The sequence below is a fragment of the Myotis lucifugus genome, unplaced genomic scaffold (assembly GCF_000147115.1).
Source record: "Myotis lucifugus unplaced genomic scaffold, Myoluc2.0 scaffold_11, whole genome shotgun sequence".
NCBI lineage: Eukaryota > Metazoa > Chordata > Mammalia > Chiroptera > Vespertilionidae > Myotis > Myotis lucifugus.
Genome location: NW_005871059.1, coordinates 8424391 through 8443822, shown reverse-complemented (window position 1 = coordinate 8443822; position 19432 = coordinate 8424391). Strand labels below are relative to the sequence as shown.

Here is a 19432-nt window from a genome sequence, read left to right as displayed (position 1 = left end):
TATAGCTCCTGTAATCAGTTTTGCTTCTTCGTAAAGGTATTCATAAGCTCCCAACCCTGCACACTACTACCCGTAGGGAGGGGCGGCGGTCTTATGGGGTTATTTTCGGACGTGGGAAGCGCTTAATGAGGATCCCCCCCTGCACTCCGCCGGTAGGGGGGGGGGGTCATGCAGAAGCCAAGACACCCTGGGTGGGGAGGGCTGGAGTGCAGAGGTGACACCTGGAACATGAATGGTCCCGGAAGCCTCGGCCTTGAGGGAAACCAGGTAGAAGGGGGCAGCTCTGCACCCAGTGCCTCGTGTTTGTCAGGAATTTGTTGCTTAATTGATGTTTTATTGCTCCCCGTGACACGCGTGATGGAAATGGAGCGGGCGCAGCGGGAGGGAGGGAGACATGCTCCTGCGTGTGCTAATGGGGGGTAACATGTCAATTAAACAATGACGACAGCCTGTCTTTGACGTATCGCTCACGAAAATGTTATTTTACAAGTTACAGTAATGGAGCGCCCAGCGATCAGGGGAGGCACCGCTCACACGGTTCCCATTATTTAAAAGCAGCAGGAAATGGATCACCATGAAGTCATCCGCGGAAACCTGAGGCCTGTGCCAGGCGGGCTCTGTGGCGGCCCAGCCAGGGCACCGGGGCGGGCAGGGGGCGGGGGCAGAGGTGGGGGGAGGTCCCTCTTCCCCTGACCTTGAATGTGAGACAGACAAGGAACTCGGGGAGGCAGATGCATAGTCAGGGAACCCCTGGTGCCAGGCTCCGTCCGTACTGAACTTGACCTTGAGCCTAAACCTCAAAGTGACCCCGCTTTGACCCAAGGCTCCGAGGCATCCGCAGGGCCACACAGCCAACGTGCAGCAAATGGTCCTCCTGCTGCGAGTTCTTCTTTTTTAAAATGTATTTTCATGATTCCAGAGAGGAAGGGAGAGGGAGAGGGAGAGATATCACCGATGAGAGAGAATCATGGATCGGCGGCCTCCTGTGCGTTCCGACTGGGGATCCAGCCTGCACCCCGCGCACGTGCCCTGACCTCTTGGTTCACAGGTCGAGGGTCCTCGCCCTCTCTTCTGTCAGCAGATATGTCACAGGCAGGGAGGAAAGAAAAGCGATTGTTCCTTCAAAACGGGGAAGGCAGGGTACAGCTGGGGAGAAGGGTTTGTGTCTGTGGGAACAACGGGGAAGGAGTTTAGGGATGGGAGAGGGAGGACGGGAACCGAGGAAGCACGCGGAACATTCTGGAAAAAGGCGTTATGTACGCAGCGAAGTTCCGTGCCTCACGTTAAGATTGCCTTTAGTTCGGAAGTCAGTTTATGAAGAAGAAACACGGTCGAGTGAGCCTGTACTGCTCCATGAGAGAGGCAGGTTCCGTAGTCTGTCTGTGTATCAAGTCCAGAAAACTCCTTGACTTTTCCTAACAAACTGGAACTTGATTCCTTTTCAGAAGAGACCCAGCTTCCACACGCAGCCACAGGATGCCTCTGAACATAGAAAATAACCAGGAAAAGTCCTTGTTATAAAGACGATAAAGAGTTCACAGTCTTAGTGCTGAGAAAATGTTTACATGTCATTCATTGCAGAGACATTTCATGGGTCTAGAAATTAGGCAAAGAATGTAATGCTATTTTAGCAAATCACACACATAATGCACAGGTCATCTCGATCAATCAGTTCAGTGCAAATTAAAATATTGATGAAATAAAAAAAAATGTAATCTATACTAATAAAAGGGTAATATGCTAATTAGACCGGACATCTTCTGAACGTCCTTCCAGACAAAGCCACGGTGGTGGGGGCTGAGGTAGAGGTGGTTAGGGGCGATCAGGCCGGCAGGGAGAGCAGTTAGGGGGCGATCAGGCCCACAGGGGAGAGCAGGTAGGGGGCAGTCAGGCAGGCAGGGGAGCAGTTAGGGGCATCAGGCCGGCAGGCAGAGGCGGTTAGGGCCAGGCAGGCAGGCAAGCAGTTAGGAGCCAGCGGTCCCGGATTGTGAGAGGGATGTGCGACTGCTGGTTTAGGCCCAATCCCCCCGGCAGTTGGACATCCCCCAACTGGAGAGAGTGCAGGCCGGGCTGAGGGACCCCCCATTCCCCCATGCACAAATTTCGTGCACTGGGCCTCTAGTATGTTTATAATGAGACAAAAAATATTTTAAAATTAATTGGAAACAAATCTATTTCAGAGATATGTAGTTCTAGTTTATATTTATTTTATTTTAAATTACTAAGATTCTCCAAAGTGATTGTCATTTTAAATATACTATCAAAATTTAATTTTCTCAAAGTAGTTTTCAAATTTAGCTAATGTTAGTATATTTTGAAGTCTACATATTAAAACTTATCAACACAAGTCTCTTATTACTCCTTTCATTATAGATAGCTGAATATGAAATTTTATTTCTTTGTTTTTGTTGATTAACTTAATAATTTGGACAACAAACACAGTCATTTAATAGGGCAGCTAAAAGAAAATAGAGTTCTTATTGGGTAGCATAAATGTGACATGTTTTGCCAAAAATGTCACTTTTTTATGTTTAAAGAGTGGGTTTAAAGGAAGTTTATTTTCAGAAAAAATACACTATATGCAAAGATTTTATAGAATTGGAATTAGAATTAAAAGAAGTGGTAATCATATTGCCAGGCATAACTTTTAGAAAATACTTAAAACCATTATTTTTAAAGATAGAGCCTGCTTATCAACAACATTAAATAAAATTGCATTTGAAGGTCTGCCATGCCTGTATAGCAAAATAAGAATATTCAGCATTTTTATTTCAAAATACCTAGTTTAACATTGCACATATTTTCTATAATAGATGTTGAAGAAAATGAAGATGTTGGAGCCACCTCCCTGCCCACTCAGCCACCTCAGCCATCATCTTCAACTTATGACCCCAGCAACATGCCTTCGAGCAACTATACTGGAATACAGATTCCTCCCGGTGCACACGCCCCAGCAAATACACCAGCAGAAGTGCCTCACAGCACAGGTAGAAAATGAAACTCAAAAAGTTTGGAACTCTTCTTTCATAAATAAGAGCTGCACTTATATCTGTGCTACATAATGATAGTCATCAAGCATGATAAGATATTTTAATTCCATTTTGACCTACAAAAAAAACACATTAAATTCTTTTTATTGAAGTTTTTTAATATCAATTGTGTTTTTAGTTTTATAAGAATGACAGAACATTTAAATGTTTTGATTACATTGACTTTATATTTTATTAATAAGAATAGCTTCTATGCTTTTATGTGTGTTGTTGATTTCTTTTTCTTCCCCTCCCACTCTTTCCCCTTTAATGTTGTTTAAGAATAGCACTGAAGTGAGGGGGGGTTATATAGTACTAGAGGCCTGGTGCACAAAAATTTGTGCACTGGGGGGGGGTCCCTCAGCCCGGCCTGTGCCCTCTCGCAGTCTGGGACCCCTTGGGGGATGACCACCTGCTGGCTTAGGCCCGCTCCCTAGGGGGATTGGGCCTAAGCTGGCAATCAGACATCCCTCTGGCAGCCCAGGAGCCCTCGGGGGATGTCCACTTGCCAGCGGGGAGCAGGCCTAAGCTGCAGTCGGACATCCTTAGCGCTGCTGAGGAGGCGGGAGAGGCTCCCACCACCACCGCTGTACTGGCAGCCGTCAGCCTGGCTTGTGGCTGAGCAGTGTGCCCCCTGGTGGTCAGTGTGTGTCATAGTGACCAGTCATTCCTTTGTTAGAGTCAATTTGCATATTACCCTTTTATTATATAGGAGTGGCTGGCCAGCCTGGGTGAGGGGCTAATGGCTGTTTGCAGGCTGGCCATACCCCCTTCAGGGTGAGGGGGTCCTGCTGGGGTGCCTGGCCAGTCTGGGTGAGTGGCTGATGGCAGTTTGCAGGCTTGCCAAGCCCCCCAGCGGGGACCCTCACCCCAGGAGGGTGTGGCCATCCTGGGTGAGTGGCTGATGGCTGTTTGCAGGCTGGCCACAACCCCTTTAGGGTGGGGGTCCCCGCTGGGGTGCCTGGCCCGCCTGGGTGAGGGGCTGATGGCTGTTTGCAGGCTGGCCACAGCCCCTTCAGTGTGGGGGTCCCCACTGGGGTGCCTGGCCATTCTGGGTGAGGGGCTGAGGACCGTTTGCAGGCTGGTCACAGCCCCTTCAGGGTGGAGGGTCCTGCTGGGGTGCCTGGCCAGTCTGGGTGAAGGGCTGAGGGCCATTTTCAGGCTGGCTAAGCCCCCCAGCGGGGACCCTCACCCCATGAGGGTGTGGCCAGCCTGGGTGAGGGGCTGATGGCTGTTTGCAGGTGGCCACGGCCCCCAGCCATCCAAGCTCCCAGTGGAGGCTGGCTGGAGGCAGGTATCTGGGATTTATTTGTCTTCTATAATTGAAACTTTGTTGCCAAGAGTGGAGGCCACAGCCGGCTCAGTAAGCTTGGCTTCCTCCATCGCCCAGGCAACCAAGCCACTTGCTTGCTCCAGCTCTGTGGCTGCTGGCCGCCTTCTTGGTTGTGTTAATTTGCATATAGTCGCTCTGGCTGGTGGCGTGGCTTGGGGCATAGCGAAGGTATGGTCAATTAGAATCTTTGTCTTTTATTAGTGTAGATGTGTCCGTCAGCATCCCACTATGATAGCAAGACTCCATTTTTCCTGTCTCATTTCCTTAGGACCCTGCTCTGCATTCTACATGGGTTATTGATGAAGGAGAGGCACAGAATCTCAGTAGCAATGGAATCACAGACTAGTAAAAGGAGAGGCTTTGAGTCATTTTTCCTTTTTTTTAGGATTATAAAAATGTGACTAAAAACAAGGAAGGGAAGTGATAGCTAATATCTTGGAATAATTTAGGATTGTATGTCTATTTTCATAGAAAAATAGTCTGACAAAACTAGTCTCCAATAAGTTAATATGAGTAGATAGAGATATTTTTATAAGTTGCAAAGAGATACTCTTCTATGTATGTGTATTGTTAATATAGCATCAATCCTACTTCCAAATAGAAAGGTATTTAAAACCATACTTTAAATCTTTAACTTATTTTCATTTTTTAATAAAAATTGTTCTTAAAGTTTTACTTTTATTTCAGCATAAGGTTAATCTGTGGCAGTAAACTATACAAACATTTCAAAGCATTTAATTGATAAAATGAAAGTCATCCTTTGAGTCCTGATTTCTACCATTTCTATTATGTAGCACACCACTACTTCATTGACTTTCAGTTGTCAGCCTCAGCGTATCTACAAATATTGATAATAATTTTAACAGTATTAATGAAAGGAATAATTTTAACACTGATCTCTTTTGTGTCATCATTCTGTATATTTTACCTGTCCTGCCTTTTCACTGCTTTATTATCATGCAATAATATTAATAGGCAAACCAATTTGAATTAGTTTGTAAGTAAAATTTTATAGAGCGCTGTTTTAAATATCTCATCTTTTAGAATTATTGAAAATTTCTGTAGAAAATGTAAGCAAAACCAGCTACTTTAGGCATATTATTCTTAGATGAATACTGTCTGAATTATACTACTAAATTTAAACACTAATCAAGAGCTGCAGTCACAAGCAGCCCTATAGAAGAGTGAAAAGAGAATAAATGCATTTTGGAGTCAAATAGTATTGGTTATTCGTTTCTTCCCCTTGCTAAACCACAAACTCAGCTATTATTTACCTTCTTTTGGTGAAGGTTTTTCTTCTTTCTAAAATGAAATTAATCATATTTCTCATGGTTTTAATTATTAAAGGAGAAAAAGAATAAAAATTGACTAGTACTATGCCTATCACAAACTCAATATTCAGCAAATTAGCTTCCTTTCTTTTTTTTCTCTTCCTTCCTATTTCTATGCCAAAGAAAGACAGGATATTTAATAGCAAGTTAATGAACACTTAAAATGATTTTGTGAATCAAAGGAAGTGTCACTTTTGGGGATAGGATATGACCTTAAAAACATTGCCTAACAGGTATTGCTTTAGACAATATATCTTAGGACTGAGTAGTGGTATAGCCATACATACATACATATTTTATTTGTAGACGTCCTATATGTACATATGCAAGGGAACATATACTTCCAATAGAAGGGCTCTATAAGGTTGAACCATATGAAATTGCTATTTTTGTTCAACAAAAGTGATAGAATATTGGTAGTTTCATATGTTCAAACTAACAGACAAAATCTCCTGCTTAGAATATGCATCACATAAAGATCGATATTAGGAGGTAATCTTCTATTAGGAATAAGGTCCTATCTTTTTACATAGGCTTAGCATTTATATAATTAACAGCTTTTATAAATCTACTCTTACAGAAACTGTATTAGATATTGTTGTCCTTAATTTACTAATAGTAAACAAATTAAGCAGTTATCTCGAGAAAATTAAAATACAAACATACTTAGTAAGTAAAGCACTAGAGTTTGAACCCAAGTCATTCTGATTTTGTGTTTTTGGAGCCTTTCTTTTTTGTCCCTTCCCCCAAGGAGCTAATATTCTATCAAATAAAAACCTAGTTTTCTGATATATATTTACTCCTAAGATTGATTTGAGATGTTGGAATCTTCTCGTCGCTGGAGGAATTTTTTTCTATTATATTTAAAACAGTTTTCTTAATCCGTTATAGTTGCCTAATAGAAACTGAAATAAAATTTTTAGTTTATAAATATAGCAGATGTTTCCCCTCTTACTTGCTTTAAGAATGATTTACTTTCTCCCATATAAAGGTCCAGGATGCACTTTTATCAAAAGGAAATCCTTAAGATAGCTGAAAAGAATAGTATGTGCTAATATACAGTTTTTAGTTCTTCCACAAGAAAGTAATGGGTACAACGAGAGCAGGGATAGTGATTGTTTAAAGAGGACATGCATTTGCTCTTGGGCTTTAATCACTATAATATCAGATATTGGCAATACAGTGTACTGTTTTCTTCCTTTTGAAACATCACTTTTTACAGTTGGTAAATATAGAGGAAGATCTCAGTGAAAAATCTAAATAGATTAAGTCACAATTTTATAATTAATGCCAGCCTTTTAATTATAAATGCAGCTCACCTCATATATAGATCAAAAACTTAGTTCTTTTATTGTAGTTCTTCTAAACATCAGAAGTACTGCGTTTGAGTTCTTCTATACAGTTTTTAAAGTTGTTTATATTCTGGCCTAATCATTTGTATCAATGCTATTTTCCATGATTATACTGAAGTTTTATTCAACCCAGTCCTCCTGTCTTTCCTCTACTTAGAGTGTTCCTCATAGATAACATGTCTTTCTGCCTATTTGCTGCTCCAAATGCTACATTTCAGCATTCTGTTTAATTATACTTTTTGGATAGTCTTCTCTAATTTTCTAACCAACACCCTTTTTTCTCATACTTAATTAGAAATCTTGTGATCTTTAATTTTTTAATGTGTATTAATCCCATCTAATGGGATATGCAGCCATCTACTTAAAAATTAACCCAAAGTTACTTTTTAATACTTTTTTTTTGTTAAAAAGTAGAAAGCCATTTTCAACATTCCCCAGGAATTGTTCACTCCCACACACATACTGCAGTCTTGGGGCCTGCAACCCATTTGTGAATTGACAAATGATACCTTTCCAAATCAGAAAAAAAGGGGAAAAAATACTAGATTTGGGCATCTCAAAAAATAATAAACATAAATTTAAATTTTTTTTCCTAATCTGACTGTTATTTATGCACTTGTATTGAGCCAGTATGCTAGGCTTCTATGGCAACATTCTACGATGGTTGCCAAGAGGACAGGCCTTGGCTCATGTGTGTCAAGACAGACGAGATGCAGCATCTTCTGACTGCTGTATGAGGCATGTTGCACAGCCTGTGTTGTCAGTTCAAGTCCTAATTGAATGATTGACCAGAAGTCCTTAATAAAATGCAAACTACCTATTTTTAAAATATTACTCAAATAAAATTTTACTGCATAGCTACATTTTCTCCCTGTTCTTGTAAATTAATATTGCCTACTTGATCATAAAGAAATATGATCAAATGTATTTTCCTGCATTTTTAAAAATTAATGCAGAATGCTGACCATAAAGTGTATGCCTTCTCCATAGAAAAAGGGATTTGTTTGGAGGATTTTAATTTGGGCAGAAACACGAGTTATTTAGTAAGGAATGGCATTGATACCTAGATGGATCAATGAGAAGGCTGTAGATCACTTATTTTTATACACACGTACATTGGACTGGGCACACACATGCTTGTATGTGCATGGAAGGGTGCCCTAGAAACTGGTGGTAGCCCTAAAATGGCCTAGAGTAGGAATAAAAAGTAGGCTGTTCATGCACATTTTTTTTTTACTCTTTAAAAATTATACTTGACTTTTTATCTGTATCCCTTTGTACTTTTATTTTTTTTATTAGTTCAGTGTTTAGTTAAAAAGTAATATTTTCATGATTTAATAGTTCCAAAGGTGTAAAATGAAACTAATTTGCCCTAAATCAAAATTAAATGAGATAAAATAGTATATATTTAAGCCATTTTTCTTTGGGGTTGGTAATGAGAAGGTCCTTCAAAGTCAAAACTTAGATCTGAATACTATTTTAAATTTTAAGTCAACCTTTTAAAACCATCATGCTAGAACTTTCATTGGCTATGTTTTTGGTTTTTTTTAGAAACTTCCTAGTTTATTTTCTTCTTTTTATTACATTGTCTTCCCATTTTATACTTACTACAAATTGCCTATTCACATTTAATCTATTAGCTTGGGGAAATGAATCCTGTTTTCTGATTTATTGATTTAGAGTAATCAGCTTTATTCTTCATTTGCTTGCTTGCTGATTGGATCATGTAAGTCCCTCTGGGAAGTTTTAACAATTTGTGTTATATTTTAGGTGATTAGTAATCTTCAACTCTATTATATTTCTTAGCATTTATCAAGAATGCTAGTGCCCGGCTGGTGTGGCTCAGTGGTTGAGTATTGACCTATGAACCAGGTGGTCATAGTTCGATTCCCAGTCAGGGCACATGCCCGAATTTCAGGCTCTATCCCTAGTAGGGGGTGTGCAGAAGGCAGCCGATCCGTGATTCTCTTCTTTGATGTTTCTCTCTCTCTCCCTCTCCCTTCCGCTCTGAAATCAATAAAAATATGTATTTTTAAAAAGATGATATTCTTTATTAACCAATAAGCAATAAGTTTTGACTTCCTATTAGAATTTTTATGGCTGTTATATTCAGTGAATATGTTATATTCAGTGAATGTTAACTGGAAAATTTGGAACATACAATCTTTATTTCATGCAGAGTGGTGAAGTGGGACTTGCCCTGTAAGGTAAATTAAATCATAATTACATCCCACCTTGTCCCCATATTACTTAATTGACTAAGAAATTAAAAGGTAGGAAGGCTTCTATTACTTCTACAGATATTTGGTAAGCTATAATTGAGAAGCAAATTGAAGTATTAGATATGACAAACAAAGTACATAATAGGAAATGTGTAACCAATACTATGTACGTAACACTCTAAATGTATTTTCCTGCATATTTTCTACACCAGCCTCCAACATCAAATAACTTTATCAATTTAGAATTCATTAAGGTTTCAAGGAAGTGAAGTGATGCAATTCCTCCATAATGCTTTAAGTGCTTTCCTACTAGATAATTAAGAGGTATGAAACTTTAATACCCATTTGTGGTTTTCTGATTTGCAGGTGTAACAAGTAATACTATTCAACCTACTCCACAAACTATTCCGGCCATTGATCCTGCACTTTTCAATACAGTTTCCCAGGGTAAGTCAGCTGAGTGTTTTATAAGTTATAATGTGTCTTTTGTTTGGGGGTGTTGTTTTGTAATTTTACCTTAGGAGTGTCCAGGTAATTTGAAACACATTTCTTTGAGTGCCATGTTCACTAGATTCTCTAGTGAATCAAGATTGTTTCATATTATCAAAAATACCTAAATCTCAAGGCATTTTCTTTTTTTTTTTTTACAGTTCCTTTTTTTTATACTGTATAACTGTAGTGGCACAAACATGTAGCCAAAGATATCATGGAAGCTAAGATTAGTTTAGTTCAAGATTGCCATGTGTTGCCCTGGCCCAATGGCTTGGTTGGAGCATCATCCTGTACACCAAAAGGTCGTGGGTTCGATTTCTGGTCAGGGCACATACGTGGTTACAGGTTTGATCCCAGGTCTGGGCAGGTATGCGAGACATCCCATCAGTGTTTCTCTCACATCGATGTCTCTCTCTCTCTCTCTCTCTCTCTCTCTCTCTCTCTCTCTCTCTCTTGCTCTCTCCCCCTCTCCCCCTCTCCCCCTCCCTCCCTCCCTCCCTCCCTACTTCCCTCCCTCCCTCTCCCTTCTTCTCTCTCTAAAAGTCAATAAAAACATATCCTCAGGCAAGATTAAACATTTTTTTTAAAAAAGATTGCCATGTGTTATGATTATGATATTTCTCATCTGTACTGAGTGATCAGATTATCTAGGATGAAAAACTAATTTAAAATAAAAATCTCTGAGGATAATTATTTTGATTGGTTGTTTCATAGTCTAGCTCAGTGGTTAGCAAACTCATTAGTCAACAGAGCCAAATATCAACAGTACAACGATTGAAATTTCTTTTGAGAGCCAAATTTTTTAAACTTAAACTATATAGGTAGGTACATTGTTATTAATTTAATTAGGGTACTCCTAAGGCTTAGGAAGAGCCACACTCAAGGGGCCAAAGAGCCACATGTGGCTAGCGAGCCGAAGTTTGCCGACCACGGGGCTAGGTGATTTATTTGTTGATTTTTTAAATTTTATTGTTTAAAGTATTACAAATAGTAGTACATATGTCTCCTTTTTTTCCCCATTGACCTTCCCCCGGCCTCCCCTACCCCCCGGCACATGCCTTCACTGTTTGTTGATTTTAATCTTTGCTACTTATGCATTTCTGTTATTTCCCCCCAGTCCATGGTGGTGTTTTTGTTTTGTTTTATTATAATTTATTTTTATTTATTTATGTATTTATAATTTATCATTGTTGAAAGTATTATAGATGTCCCTTTTTTTTTCCCTCACTGACTCCCTCCACTGAGCTTCCACCCCTCCCCAGGCCTTCACCACATCATTGTCTGTCCATGGGTTATACATATATGCACCTTCCCTCTGAAATTTATCACTTTCTTTTGGTCTTTCTCATTCAGTTATTGTCATATGTCTGATGGGATTTAGTCCTCTTTATTTAGAATGAAAACCTTGCTCTACTATTGTTAATTTTATTACTGAGTTTGAGTTTGTGTTTCCCCTGATACTATGTCTGCAGGTCTGTTTCCCAAATGATTTTTCGATTCTCCTAGTGTGAATGGAAACTGGCCATTAAGCTACCTGCCTCTAAGTTGTGGAACTAGAAGAGCTTTATTTAGAAGGGCGATGGGAGGGGGTGACACATCTACCATGCTGGTATCATGAACATAACATGAATTGATTACATTGTGTTCCTCTAACTCTGCATTCATTTGGTTTACTAGTATGACAGCAAAAAGATTTATTTATAGTTGGTTCAGAATTTAATGAAAGTTAGGGGACATGAGAGGTTGGAGCACGGTGCACTCTCTACTGAAGGTAATGGTGTCTCCAAGCACTGAAGACTGTGTTGGTGACTATACATTTAAATAGATGCAAAAGTATTTTAAAGATTAATAAGCTATAATGTTATTGAAAACAGAGAATGACTTTTATGTGCTGTTGGTGGAACTATAAATTGGTAAAGCTTTTCTCATTAGCATTATGTCAGTATCAGAATGGCAAATATAATTTTTTGACCTAGCTATTATACTTTTAAGAATCTATTTTTAAAATATACTTAGATGTGAGCATAAAATGTATTTACAGAAATATTTATGTCAGCATCATTTATAGTAACAGAAAATAATCTGAAATGCTTATTAATGGAAAAGTAGTCATTTATGATCTATTCTATACTAACGAATACTGTGCACGTATGAAAAAAGGATGTGCTTGGGATCACATCATCAGTCACATTCTTTTTTTTAATACGTGCACACCCAAGTGTCCATCAGTAGATGAGTGGGTAAAAAAGCCGTGGTACATTTACATAATGGAATACTACTATGCCGTAAAAAAGGAAGAAACTTTTACCCTTTCTGACAGCATGGATGGTCTTGGAGAACATTATGCTGTGAAATAAGCCAGTCAGAGAAAGAAAAGTAACATATGATTTCACTAAATATGTGGAATTTCACAAGAAAACTGAACTACCAAGCAAAATAGTGATGGACTCATAGAGAGCAGGCAGACAGCTCTAATGGGGAGGGAAGGATGGAGTGTGGAGGAGTTGAGCAAAAAAAAAGAGAAGTCAAGGACATGGACAACTGTGTGGTTGATTGCGGGGAGGGGGTGGGTGGAGGTGGAAGAGTGCATAGAGAGGATAAATGGTGATGGAAAAAAAAATAAGAATGTGATAACTCTCATGTGAAAAGATCTAGACACAGTAAGTAAGAATTCAAGTTGCAGAACATTATATAGTAAGGCCCTGTTTAGGAAACAAAAAAAAAAGTTTAAAACAAAACTATATCCTCCTATGTGTACATATGTGTTTAAATGCATAGGAAAAGCCTAGAGAATTCAAAAAAATAAATAACGGTTTCATAACCACCATATCTATCACTATCACTTCTAATACTTTTAATACCCCCTTCCTGTTAAATTTTTCTCTTTAGTGTCTAGTACTTATTGCCTTTTAATACACACATAATATGTGTGCATTAGTATTATTATATTTTAAATGTTTTTGTAATGAATTTTTGGCTATCTCTGGAGAGGAGAATGGAATTGGAAAGGGTATTTGAGGCACAGTATTTACTTTTTTACTTTGTGTACCTCTCTATATATAGTATTAGAATATGAATAACAACTTATAAATTTTTTTGAGAATAGAATATCTAAAAGGCATTTGCATAGTACCTGATGTAACAAACCTCTACCTTTAATAATTGCTACTGTTGTTGCCATTAATAAGTGGCATGTTTTGGCAGTGCCTGGATAGAAGGTAGCACAGTACTATGCTTTACAGTTACCTCCAAGATTTACTGCAGGTCAGAGGGTTCCCCTCCGGTTCTGCCTGTGCATCCATTGAGTCAGGGAATAATAGAGTATATTAGGATCAAATAAATTATCCAGGGTTCTTGACATGAATTTCTAGAACTACCTGGTTAAATAGGAAAGAATCCCTAAAGACTCATTTTGGAAATATTTACAATTAAGTTTTATTCCTTGGAAACTTGATAATTCAGCCTTGGAAATGGATGCTTATGCCAACTGAGCATGCCGGGACTTCTCTTTATACCAAATAATGTTGCCTTTGATTCTGTGCTGACCGAGGCTCTCTTTCCACTCTAATAGGGAACTTGATGGATAGCTCTAGCTGTCTTCTGTGTCTGTTCTTGTCCTGCCCTGTGAAGGAGAATCAGGTCTGTGGTTCAGACAGTCTTGTCTGAAGCCATCGGGAACCTAAAAGCACATATTTCAGAAAAGAGATATTATGTTAAACAACCTCTCTAATCCTCTAAACAACTTTTAGGGCCACAATATTTTCTCTGTCTGGTTCTGATTATGGGCTCTGGCAAATTTTAATATTAGGAAAAGACAACTTTTATTTTGGTACATTAAGCAGTATTTACTATTTTTCACATAAAATCAAATAAAATGAAATTGAACTGTTTTTCCTTCCTATGTCTTTTCCACTTCCTCTATTTAGGTTTTAAATGCTAATTTAGAAGAGTCATAATTAAGAGACAGATTTTATTTTTATTTAAAATTTTAATTAAAATGTTTTATTTAATGACTTACATATTATTTTTTTAAAATATGGGAAAGCCTAAACTGTTACGAAATACCAGAAGTAACTATTTGAAATGGCTTAATAAGTTATTTATACTTCTGATTGTTGAAAATAAATTACATGTCTGTCTAAGTCTATAACTTATATTTTGTATCTAAATCATAAGTTGGTTATTATCTAGTTATTTTTTGAGTTACAAATTTTTCATACATATCTATTATATTTATTTCATATATATAATTATATTTTTGTTAAAATACTTTCATTCATATTTTATAAATATTGAAATATTTATTTTATAAGAAAAGTAAATACTTTCTGTTTTAAAATAGTTTTATCATTGGTGGATAAGATTAGTTTATAAACCTAAAATAGTAACTGAATTCTTGCCACTATACACATTTTATCTGATTAATAAATAAGTGATATGTCAGCAAAACAGTGCTAAAGCTAATGCTGTAAAAATAAGATTAGTCCTGAGCATTAGGGCTTTCTTCCAGCAAACCCAGTAAATTCTGGGCGGATGCCTTATATTTTTAAAGATTGCCCTGAGATAGGAGTATAGAATATTAAAACACAGAATGAGCAGAGTTATAGTAAACTTAATTTTTAAAGGTGTCTCACTTACCTAGAAAGTATGCATATCTCAGTTACTAGAGCCTCTTAATATATGTTGAAAAACCATTAAAGAATCTGGTAGGTATTTTCAAGCAAAAAACTGAGGCATGCCTGACCAAATTATCTAAGGAACTGCAGGATAATAATTATTTAGGTTTAGTGGGTAACAAAATATATTATGTTTATTATAGTCTGCCCCTAGCCTTCTGATCAGTTCTCCTAGAATCCTCATAACATTTCTAAGGAAAAGGGTATTTATTTCAAAAGACAAAGTATTTAATTTTATCTTTAGAAATATATATTCAGGTATATTCAAATCCTAGATTGAATGAAATGTTTTTAGTATGGTTAGTTTACCCAAATTATTAGGTTGGGCTCTACACATATCAATCACACATGTAAGTGGAAAACTTGCTGAGAAAATACATTTTGGAGAAATAAATTGTAAGGGTGGTTTACATGCTAAGTTGTGTAGTTTAATTATATAAAACTTATGTTAAACCTTAGAGGTTTTTGTATGGGTGGCACAAAAAGATAAATTTTTGTTTATATTTAAAGGAAAGTTAAACAACTTATGTAAAATTTTCACATAAAGTTTGTTATTCCTGTCTCTTTAAATTGAGGGTTAGATTTCCAGTTCAAATGAGGGTTGAATGGTTTAGTCTGTGTGTATTGTTCCATGAAAAGAGAGGCAGAGTGATTCTAGCATAATCACCAAACCTGCTACCCTTGTTTCACAGAGTATAATTTTTTATAATTAATTTTCCAAAATATAAAGAATTCTAGTTTATTATTTCTGAAAGGAAAATCTTGCTCAAGTAAGTTATTATGTATTGGTATATATGTGCTTTATATTAGTAATAAAAAAATAATAGCATGAGAAAATTTATTTAAAAACAACTGGGATTGAAAAAATCCTTCTATATTTTCTCTAATTTTGAATTTGTTTCCTAGCCTGAACAGAACACTTTTTATATTCTTATAAATATCTTAATTATTCTTTTCTTCTAGGAGATATCTGTCTAACACCCGAGGACTTTGCTAGAGCTCAGAAATACTGCAAATATGCTGGCAGTGCTTTGCAATACGAAGATGTCAGCACTGCTGTGCAGAATCTGCAGAAGGCCCTCAAGTTACTGACTACAGGCAGAGAATAAAGCCTTTGTATGGCAGATCCATGCATTTTTGGCTTAAAGAACTAACAGTCCATTAGTCTCTATCTTCCGCCTATCAGGAGCACAGTTTTAAGGAAGACTTCAGTTCCATTGACTATAACAATGAAATCTGTGTCTGTGTATCAGATCCTGTTGAAGCATTCGTCAGCGGCCTCAACCAGTTTTTATTGCCCATTTAGTGGATCCAGTAATCTCAGTGTATCGGGCTGATGTTAGCAAGATCCTAAAAATGCCCATTGAACTCTGCATCAAAAAATGAAAATACAGTTCTAAAAAAATTATTGGGAATAAGCTTTGTACCTTAATTTACATGATTTAAAGAATATTTTAATTTCTAATTTGAACAAACAGAGCATAGTACTTTGCTATAAAATTTTAATTTTAATAAAGATGGCCAGAACATTCCAGATTAGAAATCATGCTTTTTGTTTTCATCAAAACTTATAAAACAGATACGAACATCCTAAACTGTTATATTAATCTGAAAGAGATTATGTTCAAAATTCAATTTATATTCATGTTATAACTACATTAAAAGTTTAAATTTTCATGGAAAAGAAGTAAGATAAGGAGGTAGAATCACTTTTAGACTTAAGAAGGATGTTGGTTTCCCAACTGCTTTTCCTTATCCATTGAAGCTTAAGGTGAATTGGTATTTGCTCCATAGGCAGCTTGACTGCATGTATTAGAGAATGAAAAAACAGTTTTAGTAATGCCTGGAAACCTGGTGCTTTAAGTTAGGATTCTCCTCTGCTGCTATGGAATGGTTCTCTAGAGTGTATAGCTATGAATGATGCAGAAGTTTATAAGAAATTAGATTTTCAGTTGTTACGTTTATAAGTTTTATGGGGAATTTTGGATTTAATGTGTCACCTGCATTTGTGCTGTGTAAGAAATAAATGCAAGAATTCTTTTCACTAGTTCAGTTTACTACAGAGCCAAATGTCTGTTTTAATTTGCATGCTAGAATTGTCATTTTTAAGTCATTATTTTTAGTTACAGGAATATGATATTTCTGTAGTAAGACAATTTTCTTTAAAAGAGAGAGATAAATTTGGTAAACTTACCTGTAACGTATCTGGTCCATTTATTCCACTCAGATTGAAATACTTTAACATATGGGTCAGCAAACTATGGTCCATGGCTTGGCCACCTGTTGTTCAAATAAAGTTTTATGGAATCAAAACCGTACCCATTCATTTGTTTTATCTGTGGTTGCTCTCCACGACTGCAGAATTGTATTTCCTACAAGTCTAAAATATTTACTATTTGGCCCCCTAAGATAAAGTTTGCTGACTCCTGATCTCATAGTCTATCTGAAAGAAAATGAATTATTAACTCCTAATCATTTGTGTCTTTCAGTTTTTCTTTGCATCATTGTAATGCTGTGGTATAGGTTTGGTAGAATGAGTATTCAGACAGAATAAACTGTTCTAAATTATTGAAAAAACAAGCCCCAAATAACATGCCTCATGATTAATGTTCATATCTTTCACAAATAAAGTCCTGCAGCAGTTTGTAGGATTCAACATTGATATCTAGAAATCCCGTGCTCTGATATACTTTTTTAGAACTTTATTGCAGTAGAAAAGTGGCTATAATGATTATTAGTGCTTAAAAGAGGTAAAAATTTTAATTCAAATCTTAACATGTATGGACACAAGAAAAGAAAAAAACTGTCACCTCTTATTTCACACTCTATTTTGTTGTTCCCAGTTGGGAGAAGAAGGAGGGAAGAAGACAGTGTGGGAACCCTGGGGCCTCCTGATAAGTGGGCCGTGGTCTGACAGCCCTTATCTGTAAGATGGAAGCAACACCACCAGGCACCTCAGAGTTTGTTAGGAGAGCTGAATGAGAGAGTATACATCAGGTAGTCCGCACGTAGTAGCAGTCTACACATGTTCATTGTTGTTAACATTAATGTTATATTAAGTAATAGAAATTGTCAATAATAATTTATTTCCTGAATTTCAGGAGATCCCAGTTGTCTCTGTGGCCTATTGCCTAAAAATGCTTTCTTGTATGGGGATTAAATTATAAAGATTTTTTAACTTTGTACTTCTTCCTATAAAATCTAAGACGAAGTTAGAAATTTACTAATGTAACACTAGGATGGAAATTTCCAGTTAGTCATTCAACGTGTATTTATTGAGCAGCTACTTTGTACCTGATAGTTATCTTTTGCATGAAGAAATTGCTGAAAACAAGAGGAACAAAAAACTGCCTCATAGACTTTATATTTTAATGAGAGGTAACAAATTAAATAAAAAGTATATCATGTATTCAACCAGTGGTTTTCAAAGGGTAATTGTTAGAAATGCAAATCTCAGTTCCTACCTGCCCCCAGTCCCACCCTATCAGAAACTCTAAGGGTGGGGCCTACCTTTTTGAGTTTTAAGAAACAGAAGAGATCAACCAATGAACTACGATGCATATATGCATAACCCATGGACTTGGACAATGGGGTGGTGAGGGGTTGGGGAGGATGCGAGCGGGCTGAAAGAGGTTAATGGGGAAAAAAGGAGGACCTATGTAATACTTTCAACAATAAAAAATTAAAAAAAAAAAACACTTCAGGTAGTCTGGCAGTCCCTAAAATTGAGCACTACCCAAATCAGAAACATTGAGAGTCTGAGAGAAGACAGATTCCCCTGAAACTGATCCTCAAAATGTGGGCCCTGGACCCCCAGCATCAGCATCACCTAGGAACTGTATTGGTGATAAATGCTATGGAGAAAACTAGAATATAGGATAGGAAACACTTAGGTGTGTATAGGTGTACATATTTACATAGGATAGGCTCACTGAAGGACATTTTATTTTCGTTTTTCTTTTAAAATTTATCTTTATTGTTGAAAGTATTACAGATGTCCCTTTTTTTAATCCCACTAACCCCCTCCACCCCCATACACTCCCCAGGCCTTCACCACACTATTGTCTGTGTCCATGGGTTATGCATATAGATTATTTGGTTAATCTCTCCACCCCAGCTTTCCCTCTGAGATTTGTGAAGGGCATTTGAAGGAAAGAAGGACAAAGATGTTCTTGGCAGAGAGAAGTAGACAAGAGAAGGGGTCAGAGGGTATAAGTGGGAAGACTTGTGAACTTGCTAGAAGGCTTAGGACCATATGCTTTTACTTTCAGCAAGATGGAAGCTACTAAGAGGTTTTGAACAGAAGAGTATCTGATGTGACAACTTTTAAGAGCATCATATTGACTACTGTGGGAGCCCAGTTAAGAGTAGTGCTGTAATTACAGTTGAGATATTCTGATGGCTTAGGTCACGAGTAGCAGTGGAGGTAATAAGCTGTAATTGGTTTCTGGATATTTTTTTTTTAAGTAGAACCACAATATTTCTGATAAACTGGATCTGAGAAATGAGCTTCGGAGGAGAGAAGCTTGAGGACCAAGTTTTAACCTGAACACCTGGCAGGAATGAGCAGTCATTAGTTGAACTGGGAAAAGTTGCTAAATTCTACTGACGTTTAGGCTGAGTACAATATTCCCAAGTTCTTGTGACCATCCCAAGTAAAACTATTTGATAACATTGTTTTGTCAGTGCACACAGAGGGGGAAGAAAAAATAAGATAAGTTCCATCTACAGTGATTGTCACAGACATCTCACTAAATCACTGCTGAACTGACCTAGAGCCAACCACAGTTCCCATGGTTAGCATGGCCAACGAAGTTTGCAGGCTTCAAGATTACACCAAGAAAAAGACCCCAGTTACAGTTCTTGAAAATTAACATCCTCAGGTGATCATAGAATTGATCTATATATGGTTTGTACTTCTAGAAATTTGAGGTCACTACATATGTGGTAGGTTATATGCTGTTCTTTCTAAAGAAATTTACACTCTGCAGCTTTGT

At 37.4% G+C, this 19432-nt stretch overlaps 1 protein-coding gene across 2 annotated transcripts in view; it reads left to right on the top strand.

Annotated features, from left to right (window-relative positions):
- VTA1 (vesicle trafficking 1) overlaps positions 1–17609 on the top strand; it is a 47834-nt gene extending 30225 nt beyond the window's left edge. Inside the window, exons 6-8 of one of the 2 annotated variants that reach the window (XM_023750185.1) lie at positions 2814–2987; positions 9634–9714; positions 15399–17609. In XM_023750185.1, the coding sequence (XP_023605953.1) occupies positions 2814–2987; positions 9634–9714; positions 15399–15544 (401 nt within the window). In that variant the 3' untranslated portion in view covers positions 15545–17609. The remainder of the gene's footprint in view (positions 1–2813; positions 2988–9633; positions 9715–15398) is intronic. The other variant, XM_006084406.3, reaches the window with a different exon arrangement.
- Positions 17610–19432: the final 1823 nt, after the last annotated feature.